At 40.1% G+C, this 12,623-nt stretch overlaps 1 protein-coding gene across 1 annotated transcript in view; it reads right to left on the reverse strand.

Moving 5' to 3' along the window:
* LOC124721090 (dual specificity protein phosphatase CDC14C-like) overlaps positions 1–12,623 on the reverse strand; it is a 245,174-nt gene that overhangs the window by 115,577 nt on the left and 116,974 nt on the right. Inside the window, 1 exon segment of the mRNA XM_047245902.1 lies at positions 10,134–10,263. Coding sequence (XP_047101858.1) covers positions 10,134–10,263 — 130 coding nt within the window.

Consider the following 12,623-nt stretch of genomic DNA (forward strand, 5'->3'; position numbering starts at 1 on the left):
AGAGAATTTTCTTTCCTTGTACATATTTTGTAAATACTTTTGTGAATTTCTTTATAAAACTTTTCCTCCTGGTTTAGTAATTTCCGACATCATCTTCTAGTGCCTTTCTTTGTCCATAGCTCCAATGGATTTCTACAGCTAATCTGTTTCTAATTAATCACTTGTACTATACAAATACGCAAGGAAAGCCTTGACTGCCCTTTTTTTTTTTTTTTTTCCAAATAGTGCTATTCAGCTCAGAATTTTCTATAAAGCTGCTCCAATTGTTTTCTTTAAACTATCATCTGCTATTAAGTTTATCCATTACAGATATTTTAGAAATGCCTATTGAATATAAATACACAAAACTCCTACCAGTCACTTTTTTGAATATTCAGTTATTCCATTAACTAGTCTTTAAACCTTTTCAGGCTCATTTTCTGATGTTTTATGTTTATTTCAATAGTGTAATGCTGGGTACTGGCTCTGTTAAAAGTAGATAGATAAAAGGACTTTAATGTATTACCTCAATTAATGTTTTTACAGCAAGTTGTATCAAAAAATGAATTCTGTTACTTCCTGCGACAATAATGGCAACTTCATAATTGGCATCCACCAGGCAGCCTCCACTGTGATTGACAACTGGCCACACATAAATCACTTTTCACTATGAACATAAATATGTACCGACTGTCACAATATATCTGCCAGCATACAGCATGTTCTATACAAAGATCTCAGGGTGAGGAGCCATAGTGACACTTTAAGAATGTACAAAAGGTTACAAAATATTTGAAAAAAGATAATTATGAGGTAATAAATAATTTTAAAAAGGTTATAAATTATTTCAACAAACAGATATGGTACAAATGAATTGTTTTCATTTTTGATAATACCATACCAAAAAAGGCCAGTTAAGACCAATATAAATTTTTCTAATATGATTCTGGGTGGAGTATGGACATTTTTTCCCCTTCATACAAACTCAGTGACATATGCAGATGTATTGGTAACTGTAATTCTCAAACAAAATCTACATCACATTTTTACAACTAATGATTGCAGTAGCCACCAGAAAGATCGCGGGAGGCGCACATCGGCACGGCACGTCATGGACAGTAGTTGCCGCAAGTAAAGTCCCGTCCACCAGAGGGCACGCGAGAATTCGGCCACGCCCTCTGCCGACAGAACAACTCAGGCAGCACGGGCCGTGTCCAGTCAGTTCTCACATCGGGCATGCCTAGCAGAGTTCCTGGTCTACACTATGTGAAGTGCGACGGACAGCATGAATCGTGTTAATACAATGATGTTCTATACTTCAATATTGGAGGAAAAGTTCACTGTTTGAAAATCTTTTAGTCATTGTTGCCTTGTGTTGTTCTAATGTGTGTTTCGAAATGGAATATCTTCCTCTACGTCCACATTTCCATGGGACAATACAAGAAAAGACTTAACAAGCTTTGGAACATTTGGATACTTTAGCTCTACTGATGATGAGTATCTTTTTGAGATCTGTTGCTTTGCCAGTAATTGTCAATACCTTTATCTAAAGCTAGGTCATCCTTTGCAAACTGTAGAACCTTCCGCTCATCTAATAAATATTCCTGCCAGATATTGAACAGCACCATTTTTGCAGCCTTTAGCATGTCACTACAGCTTCTGCTCTTTTTTCAAAAAAAGTCTAAAAACCAAAACCTTTCAGTGGTGCACTCGATAAGCAAGTCTTTTCCATTACATCCAAGCTGCAATGTAATGCTTTTGGGCATTCTTTAGAAACCACAACATCTCAGTCTTACAGTTTACTAAGCTCTTTGGTTATTTGTCCACTAACTACTAGTTGTTCAAGAACAATGGAAGGAAGATTAGGGGTTTCATGTCCCATCGACATCGAGGTCACCAGAGATGAAGCACAAGCTCAGATTGTTTCAAGGATGGGGAAGGAAATCATCTGTACACTTCCAAAGAACCCATCTCAATATTTGCCTGGAGTGATTTAGGGAAGTAATGGAAAACCTAAACCTGGAGGGCCATACGCTGATCTGAACTGCTGTCCTCCTGAATGTGAGTCCGGTATGCTAACCTCTGTGCCGCATAGCGTGGTAGGTTCTTAGTGAGAAAGAAGATTACCCAATGTAAAGGTTCATTATGAAGAACTTCAGAAATAGTCTGAATTTTTCTCAAAGAATAAATCTTCAAAACACAAGCCAAAAAGGTTTGAAGTATATTTTCTGTTTCTATATGCAATTTGTCAATCACACGTGTCTGTCTTTGAAAATGTTGTGTGAACTTATTGAATAGTTCTGCAGATGAAATTGTGAATTAAGTTTGCTTTCATTGAAGATTTTTTTAAAGCTTTCACAATTACATTGTATGATCTGGACTGAAAAATTGCATAATGAGGTACATGCTTAGAAAAGTATTACTGAATGTAATCCCACTGTTCCAAAATCCTATTGGCCGAAGGTTCTAAATCAAGCCACCTTGTGGTCATATGGCTAAAGAACTTGTGATGTGGAATGTTAAACTTAGTATGAAGTCCAACAAATTCTTCTCAGTAAATAGGCCAAGCATCAAAATAATGGTAAATATTTACAAGAAATTTGGATGCTTCTTCACTGAACCACACCATTATTAGAATTGAGCTCTACCAATCCCAGGATTCGACAGTTCTGGTACAGTACATAATGACGTAGTAAATGTTAGGATTACCAGTAGGGTTGGTAAGGAAAGAAACATAAATGAATTCGTGAGAGAAGCTGGGAGCTGACGACTTCTCTTTGTTTTTTGTCTATTTGTTTGTTTTGGACATAATTAGAACCACACATTGTTGTGTGTCTGTCCATTGTGTATTTTATATTCTTACAAAATGTAAATCACATTTTATAAGTAATAAAAATTAGCTGCTTGCATAAACTGTGGACTTTTATTTAACCAAAGCAATTACTTTTCATGCAAGCATAATTACTGTTGTTATTTTGTACTCAACAGAATGAGAGTTTCCTGTTATAATTGATAAATGCATAAGTTGTTCAGCAATAACTTCTACATGTTTTATATAAGCTCAACGAAGCAGTGAAGTGGTGTTTTACTCGTGGGTTTTGAGGAAATTGCATTTTCTAACGCTATATTATGACTTTGTACTTCAAAAAAAAAAAAAAACTAAAAATTCCTTTGTTTCAGGTTACGAATCAACAATTTTCTAATAAAACCTGAACTAAACATTGACAGTTTCAATTTTGCTACAAATTCTGTTTACTTTTAAAATGACAGACAAGAGGATAACTACCTAGAATAAAAATATTCCATAAGTTATGTGGCCCTTTATAGATCTTCACTCAGTTTCTATGCAGTTCACCACTTCTGATTTCTAGGGAAGTCTAACAAGACCCTGGTCGCAAACACAAACAAATGGGTTGAAATGAGATAATGCCTGACAAGTATGCACTTTATCTAATGTGCACGTAACGCCATTACAATCTAAACTGACCAAGGCTACTAGGAACACTACTGTAGTCTATGCTTACTTATCATAGCCTACAGAGGACTGCAGTAGTTCTAAATCTCTAGCCATTATAAATTGTATGATTGTTATAAGTTTCAGTGTTTGTAAGTTGTCTGCCTCATGTCTCCTGGACATCACTATACAAAACCCCAAACACTCTTTTACAGGGGATAGGTCTGTCTGATCCCAGCAAAAGACAAGTTGGCTTCAGATAGTGCTTCACGTAATTTCTGATTGAATGTGTCCCCATCTGATTTGGCAGTAAAGAAAGTTCTTAGGTGATGCTTTGTTATGCAAAACTTACCATCTAGCCAAAATATAATGGTTGTTTGTCAATCTTATTTATGTTCAAGATTGGTAGTTTCATCAAAACTCAATGTGTAATATGATGAACATGCTTCTTTTAACTTATGTCCTTGGAAATGTTGTGCCTGTCCATCAGTTACTAGGTATCACATTTTATTAGCCAAAAGTGATAAAATGTTTGGAAACACTACCAGTGAACATCATCTAAAAAGCGTTACAAATATTGTTTGACAAATCCACAGAGTAATTGGAAATCACTGATTTCACTGTCTAAATCAAATCAGCAGTAATGGAACTATCCTTGGTACATAACATCTGTATTGTTGATGCACGTACCAAACTCGAAGATAGTGTCTGATCTTAAAGTTCTAAATGTAAATTATGTGCTCCACATTTAGTTTCAAATTTGCCCTTACATTTTGTTGAAAGTGAGTGGTTAAAATTTTCTAAAAACCTTTTGTCTTAAAATTAACAGAGCAAGAACCCCCATGTAAAACATTTCACTTTCACTAACTTTTTCCCTATGCAGAGATTTTACTTTTCAAATGGTCTTTTCAAGATAGTTACTATGGAATTTGCATTTTCCCCTCTTGAAACGTTTATTTTCAAAATTGAACACAATATCACAACCGCAACAATTTTGTTACTATCCAGCAAAATTAGGTACTGGAGCAAAATAGAAGCAGTTTTAATAGAGGAATATTTGACACTACTAACAGTCCCGTGAAACAGAAAAACCACTCAAAAAAATCAAAAAGAAATAATCTTTCTTAATTTTCAGAAGCCCCTCAGGTTATATTTTATTAATTTCATCACTGGAATATTCCAAATAGTTAAATGAATGTACAAGAATATAGAAACTTGGAAACAAAAGAAAATAACTTATTTTCTTCCTAAAAGGTGACAAAAATGTTTAAAAAGGTGACAAAAATGTTTAAAAAGGTGACAAAAATGTTTAAAAAGGTGACCAAAATGTTTAAAAAGGTGACCAAAATGTTTAAAAAGGTGACCAAAATGTTTAAAAAGGTGACCAAAATGTTTAAAAAGGTGACCAAAATGTTTAAAAAGGTGACCAAAATGTTTAAAAAGGTGACCAAAATGTTTAAAAAGGTGACCAAAATGTTTAAAAAGGTGACCAAAATGTTTAAAAAGGTGACCAAAATGTTTAAAAAGGTGACCAAAATGTTTAAAAAGGTGACCAAAATGTTTAAAAAGGTGACCAAAATGTTTAAAAAGGTGACCAAAATGTTTAAAAAGGTGACCAAAATGTTTAAAAAGGTGACCAAAATGTTTAAAAAGGTGGCCAAAATGTTTAAAAAGGTGGCTAAAGGTGCAGAATGCGGATGAAGGTGCGAAACATGGCCGAAGACGAGGAATGCAGTCGAAGGTGAGAAAGGTGACCGACTCCTCAGCCAAAGATCTTCACTCAAAGATATGGCATACTTCACTCACAGTCAATTACTTGGTTTTGTGTGCGTATAACGTAATTGATGTGTGGGCAACTACTTTGATCTAAAGCAATGTTAACAGGAATGCTGAAAGATAACGTTACAATAGTTACAGAGACTTTCAGTTACATTACATTAAATTAAAAATTCTAAAGTCAGTTGCTGGCTTGTTTCTATTCTCATGTTAATATTTTCTGGAATTGTTGGCTTATGGTAGATACAGATTTGCAACTAACATAATATGTTCAAGAGTGGTTTTTTCCCTCACAGTGGGATGGTTAGTTATTAAGCTGAAATTTCTGCTTTTGATTATTATTGGAGATTTTTAAGTCAAGATACTTAATGGCATCTGGTGTTTTATGTTCTACCATCCTCGCAATAGAATTTAACAAAATGTGTCTCTATGAAAACCTGACTCCAAACTATATCAGAATAAAAGTAATAAGGCAAATCGTGTCAGTCAAGATGGTTTGTTCATTTTATTTTAGGGTGCAAACACAACTAAGATCATACGCGCCCATGTCAGAATCACAGAACACAAAGATGAAAAAGGGGTTAAATGTGACTACACGTTAAGCTTAATCAGCAGAAGGAACGACAGCTAAAAACAGGGACTTGGACAAATGTCCATAAAGTATGCCACAGAGACAATGGACATCCTGAACTAAAGATTAAATGTCCTTTGTCACACTGTTATGGCAGATAAAAAGTAAAATGGGGTCAACAGACCACGCATCGTTTGCTAAAACAGCTGATAACCCAGATAGCAAACATAAATGACAATGTAAGTGGCTAAAAAAATGTCATTCCATCAGGAAATGGCAAACAGTCAGATATGGCAAACTGTCAAAGATTGAGGACAATGAGCATAAAGTGGTGGGGGATTACTATTTGACAGATGGCAATGGCCAAAAAGACAGTGCCCAATACACAACCTAGCTAAAGTGAGCTCCTTGCAGCGGGACGCCGAGAGGTGGTCAGCCAAGCCGCTGGGAGAGGTTCAATTCCCTGGAGCTTGCTCCCACGAAGCGAAGACCAGTGGTAATGCCAAAGTGACATCACTTGCCAAAAAACAGTTGGTGGAGTGCACCACTGACACAGGGGTCGGCCAGGGAAGGTATCACACGGTGACACCATTAAAGAGGAGCTCCAAGTCAGCAAAGGAGAAGACTGTTTGCCTTTATTTGATTTCTTGGAGCCTTTGCAGTTGGCATATGACGATTCAACATTTGTTGGCTTGAGGATCGTAAAAAGTCTTTGCGGGAGTATTCCTTCCGTTCTTTTCGGCCAGCCGTTTATGTAACAGGTGACTTCGCCCCATGAGGTGAAAGTCTGGTGCCTTGTTGCAGAGCTGGAGGAGGAGGAGGAGGAGGAGGAGACAAGGATGCTACTGTGACAGTGGGTGATTTTACAACCGTAGTGCTGAATTTCAGGTTGCATGTCTGCGTGGCCAGTTCTTTCCAGCACTAGATGTAGCAAAAACAGTACTGTTAAGTGCCGGATGGTAAAACACAGGGTTTCCGACTACCCAACAAGTTGTGAGCTACATGGTAAGGCACTTTTTCCTTTACCCAGATCTCCTTGACGGCCTGCTCATCGAGATACACAGAGCAATCTTGGGTGGAGACTGCGAGGTCACTACTGCAATTGATACAGCGGGGTGAAGGAGGCGGACAATCGCCCTTGCGAGCATCCCTACCAAAGGTTACACATTTGAGTGTGGTTGTAAAGATGACACTGGTTCAGAATGTGCAGTCAAACTGTGATAACTTTATAGTCTACTTTGATCTTTGATAGAAGCACTACCCTATCAAAACGTAAGAAAAAGGGTATGTGTGCGCACTAAGTATGCATCTACATTTTTCATCACCCCATGGACTGCAATGATGCCCTGATCAGAGAGGTAAGTTTGGATTTCTGCCTCAGTCAGACCATGGAGCAGCCTAGTGTGAATAAAACCACACAAAGAATTCAGCATTCGATGGGCCTCAACAACAGGGTAGTCATGGAGGAGTGAAGCTGCAAGTAGTTGTTGCACTTGAGAATCAAAAGTAGTCTCCAAAAGCAAATTGTCATTGCATAAACAAGAGCAGGAATTCACAGGGCTGGCAATTGCATCAACACCTTTCTGAATAATAAACGGCTTTACTTTAGCCAAGGACTGATAGTCTTCAGTACATGAAACCATGAGGAACCATGGTGCAGCTTTGAATCATTAGCCTCATTCTGTTTACATTTAGTAGACACAGACGCAGACTGTGAAGATGATGATTGGATCATTGTGAGAAAATAGCCCACAATTGCCAGTGTCTCCGACGACACGCTCCTTCTACCTGCTGTAGAGCTGAGTTGTTCATAGGTACACAAAAGAAAGAAAGCTTGCTAGCTTTCAGATTAATCCTTTGAAGAGGTAAAGTAACACACACACACACACACACACACACACACACACACACAGTGGGAGAGGGAAGCAGGAAGAGGGGCTGCTAATGGCTCGAAAGAAGATAGTCAGTTTCCCAGCGGAATACTGGAGCGGGTGGGGAGTGGCAGTTATATGCGACAAGCATGTAATGTACGAGAGAGTGAGGACAGTGGGTTACCTGAGATTCAGACCAAGATGACTACTGGAGCAGAGGATGTGTTGTGTGGATAACTCCCATCAACAGTACCAGCATTTCGACAGCTGCTATCGTTTCCACACCAGAAAATCCCTCCCATTCAGTCTAGCCACCCTTGGATGACATATCTGCATTAACAAGCACTCCACTGCACAGTATGCTGAATGCCTCACGAAGGTCTTCACAGACAAGCTATACCCCCTAAACCTAATTCACAAACAGATCCCCTGTGCTATATCCTCACACCTCCAATTCTCCCAACATCTTCAAGAATCAGCTACGCAGCAGTACCCCTCTCGTCACCCAATATCACCCTGGATTGGAACAACTGAAACATACTGTTTGCCTGGGCTTTGATTATCTCTCATCCTGCCCTGAAATGAGATACATCTTATCCAAGATCTTCCCCACCTGCTCCACGGGTGTTCCATCACCCAACCAACCTACAAAAAAACCAATTTCATCCTTCTGCTACTCCCACTCTCAATCCCTTGCCACAGGGATCATGTCCTGTGGCAGATCATGGGTGAGATCTTCCCAATCCACCCCTGCAGCACCTCCTACTCCAGTCCTATCAAAGGCTTATCCTACCCCATCAGAGTCCAGGCTCCCTGCGAAAGCAGCCACATCCTATACCAATTCTGCTGCAGGTTTTTACGTCTTTTGGACTACCAACCAGCTATGCACTAGGATGAAAGACCACTGTCAAACTGTTGCCAAGAATAAAATTGACCACCTGGTGGCTCAACATGCAGCTGAACACCACATGCTCAATTTCAATGGCTGCTTCACAATCTGAGCCATCTGGGTCCTTCCCTCCATCACCATCTTCTCCAAACCAAGCAGACGGGAGTTAGCCTTTCTAACCCACTGTCCCACACCCTCAAACCCACAGTTCCCCTTCCTCCGTCTTGTCACCCCCTCCCAAATCACAGCCCCACATCACCTTCAGCGTGCACCAGTCCCAACTGGCACCAACAATCAGGCATTACATACCTAGCCCATAAAGCTGTCACCACTCCATCCCGCATTTCCAGCCAAGAAACTGATGCCTACCTCTGAGCTCCTAGTCACCCAACCCCAGTCTCCCTCCCTGCCTCCCTCTCGTGCTGCCGGCCGGAGTGGCCGTGCGGTTCTAGGCACTACAGTCTGGAGCCGAGCGACCGCTACGGTCGCAGGTTCGAATCCTGCCTCTGGCATGGATGTGTGTGATGTCCTTAGGTTAGTTAGGTTTAATTAGTTCTAAGTTCTAGGCGACTGATGACCTCAGAAGTTAAGTCGCATAGTGCTCAGAGCCATTTGAACCCTCTCGTGCTACCCATCCATCCCACCCGACACTACCCCGACCCCAAGTCCCCCTGCCGAAATACAGCATTGGCACTGTTAATCCAACCGGAACCGTAGGCACAGGCGTGTGTGTGTGTGTGCGTGTGTGTGTGTGTGTGTGTGTGTGTGTGAGAGAGAGAGAGAGAGAGAGAGAGAGAGAGAGAGAGAGAGAGAGAGAGTTTTACTATAGCTCATCGAAGGCTAACTCTGAAAGCTAGCAAGTTTTCTTTCTTACATGTGTGCCTATCGACAACTCAACGTTTCTGCGTTTCAGTGGGTGGTCGGTCTCCTTTGATCCAGAAGTATTTACACTCAACTTTTCACCAACATTTAATCCTAAAGTTCTGGTACTTACTGTTTCTAAATTGAACGTTTTGTTTGTAAGGCCTACCTTATCGCTTTGTTAAACGAACTTGTGTAGTAAGATGCAGGCATGGAGGTACATGAGCATGCTCCATGGCCTGAAGCCACTGGCTGATTTACTCTCAATCCACTGAAACAAATATCATCACACCGAGAACAAAATAAAAACTTCCCGGGACGTTACACATGCCAGAAGAGCATTCACATCCCATCTACGGTAAACTAGCCTGTAACAGGCACAATAGTTTTAGGAGAAGTGCAAAGAGTGATAAGCATTGGCAAAGCTATACTCAAAGCTGTCTCAGCCCACACCTAAGTTCTTCTGACTCTTGCAGCTTGGGCTCAGTCTGTCCAGTTCACATGCTGATAATGCACCAGTAGAAACCTGAAGTCAATAGTCATTTATGTGCAGTTCATCTCTTATGGCAGAGACTGTTAACTTGCCCTATATCACCATCAGTTGAAGTTAATAACTAAATACCGGCTTGTAAATATACAAACAGGCACACAACATGTAATGAAAAAACATACACAAATTAAGTCATTCCCATACTTAGTTACAAATAAATATTTCAGATGTTTGCTACTAACCTCATAGTACTCATATTCATCCACATTAAAATCTTCGAAATTGAAAAATCCCATGCTAAAAGCTTTGTACACTGCCCACAAGCACTCAATAAGGCTGATATTATACACTGCTATCCCGAATGAAGCATCCCTGAAACAAAGATTGAATTCATTTATTGAACAGTGATGGAGTTGAAATATCAAATGTAAACAGATGATTTTGGAAGTCAATACAACAGGTACCACACACACTAAAGTAATAATCCATGGCAACTGTCGGGGGGGGGGGGGGGGGGGGGGGGGGGGGGGGGGGGGGGGGGAACACACACACACACACACACACACACACACACACACACACACACACACAACCACTAATGTTGAAAGTTGGAAACTATACAGCTTTATTGACTCAAAAAGACAAGTATGTGATGCCCATAATTAAAGTTCCAATTTCGAAACAGTATAGAAAAAGAACCAATGCTCAGAATGACGTCAAATTTGAACAGCATATTATTGACAGAGGGAAACTTCATGGAACAAAAAAAAAATTTAACAGACATTGTAAGAATCTAAATGTAAATGGGATTGACTACAAATGACAGATGAATCACAATGCGGTGACTATGGTTTTGAGTAGCACATTAAGCCACACATACTGTTCAATGTGCATGACTGTACAAGTTTGACAGCCAACAGTTGTGGCACTGTTAGTTAGGTAAGCCCATCCACAATTTCAAGACCATACCACGTTGGGTAGGAAAAATAGGTTTTTAATTGCCCTGGGACAAATAAGTGCGTTAAAGGCAAAATGACACCAGTTTTTAATTGGCTTGAGACAAAAACTGCATAAAAAGCAAAATGACATCAGTTTCTAATTTTCATGAGAATGGAGCAAGACATGTTCACTTTGCTGCTCACTGTTTCCTGTCGCAAGTTGAAATCGAGAAACAGCATTTTTCACAACAGATCAGAGTGTCTCAGGGATCACATTCAGAGCGTGCTGTACAATGCACGCCTTCAATTCAGCTACGCTTGTAACTGGAGCACTGAACACAACATCTTTTAGAAAATGCCACAGCCAGAAGTCACACGGATTAAGATCAGGTGCCCCAGATGGCCAGGTTGTAGGGAAGTGATAGCTGATAATTCTAACATTTTCGAAATGCCTCTGCAGCAACTGCTTCACTGGCTGTGCAATGTGGGGAGGAGCACCATCTTGCACAAAAATGATAACACACATCCAGACTGCTGAAGGGCTGGAATGACGTTGGTACACAGAAGAAATCCCACTATGTTCCCCAGTGACAGTACAGGTAACAGAACCCGCAGGACTCTTCCCCTGGAAAAAAAAAAAGAGAGAAAACAGTCCTATGATAAATGATGCCATCAACCCACACCATACAGCTGCCTTTGCAGAATGAACTGGTACCGGTTGATGTGCATGCGGATTTTCCGTTGCCTATATTCTGCAATTCTGCATATTTGTATGTCCTCTGAGATGGAAATGGGCTTTGCCTGTCCATAAAATGTTCCATAGCCATTCATAGCCCTGCTCCTGAGAGCAAGAAATTCCAGACTGAGCGCTTGCCTTGCTGGCAGATCAGTACGAATTCATGAGCTTATGAACATGGGTGATTTTGTATGAAAAGCAATGCAGGATGTTTTGTAGGATTTTATGCATCATGCTCGCAGCCAATGCTCAGGCAATTCCCCATGCACTGCATGTTTGCACACAACCTCTCGACTCCTTCTGCAATGCTGTGGCCTCATCTCTGACAAGTGCTGGATCAACGGTTTTCCTTCCTCTGCCACATTGCACTTCAAAAGAATCTGTCTTTCCTCATTTTGTGATCACTTTCTCCAGGTCCTTCACAGGCATCAGACCAATCCCCTTCTTCATAACCTTGCATGTTTGGAATCCTGTTAACAGTCACCATTATTTTAAAAGAGCTTTACCAGCACTGGGCAATCCTTCACGGATACAGCCACACTGCGTGTCTCAGATGCAAACTGAGAAAAAGCTACACATTGCACCTCTGTTCGAGTCCATATTCTGACACTAACAGCACCATCTAATGGTCAAATTTTTGTTAATTTTTCTTCCATGACATTTCCCTCCGTGTCAATAACATGCTGTTCAAATGTGATGCCATCCTAAGCAGTGGTTCTCTTACTATAGAATTTTGTAAATTATGTGCATCCTGTATATTTTTTAATACCACCCTAGCTTGTAATTAGACTCTCTCTCTCTCTCTCTCTCTCTCTCTCTCTCCCCCCCCCCCCCCCCTCCCCGATTAAAATAACAAGTCTCATGGCTGCTTGGGGAGAATAAAAGTTTTATTAAAATGAAGCCACAAAAGAAACATTTCATGTCACTTTGAATCAGCCAGCTCATACTTGACAAACCTGAGACATTATGTTGGTACCTGGAAACCAAACACAATTTGAAAGGCATGTAACTGACTCATCTCACAAATATTTAAAATAAAATACAACTGCCAATACAAA

Source organism: Schistocerca piceifrons, chromosome X (genome assembly GCF_021461385.2).
Source record: "Schistocerca piceifrons isolate TAMUIC-IGC-003096 chromosome X, iqSchPice1.1, whole genome shotgun sequence".
Taxonomy (NCBI): Eukaryota; Metazoa; Arthropoda; class Insecta; order Orthoptera; family Acrididae; genus Schistocerca; species Schistocerca piceifrons.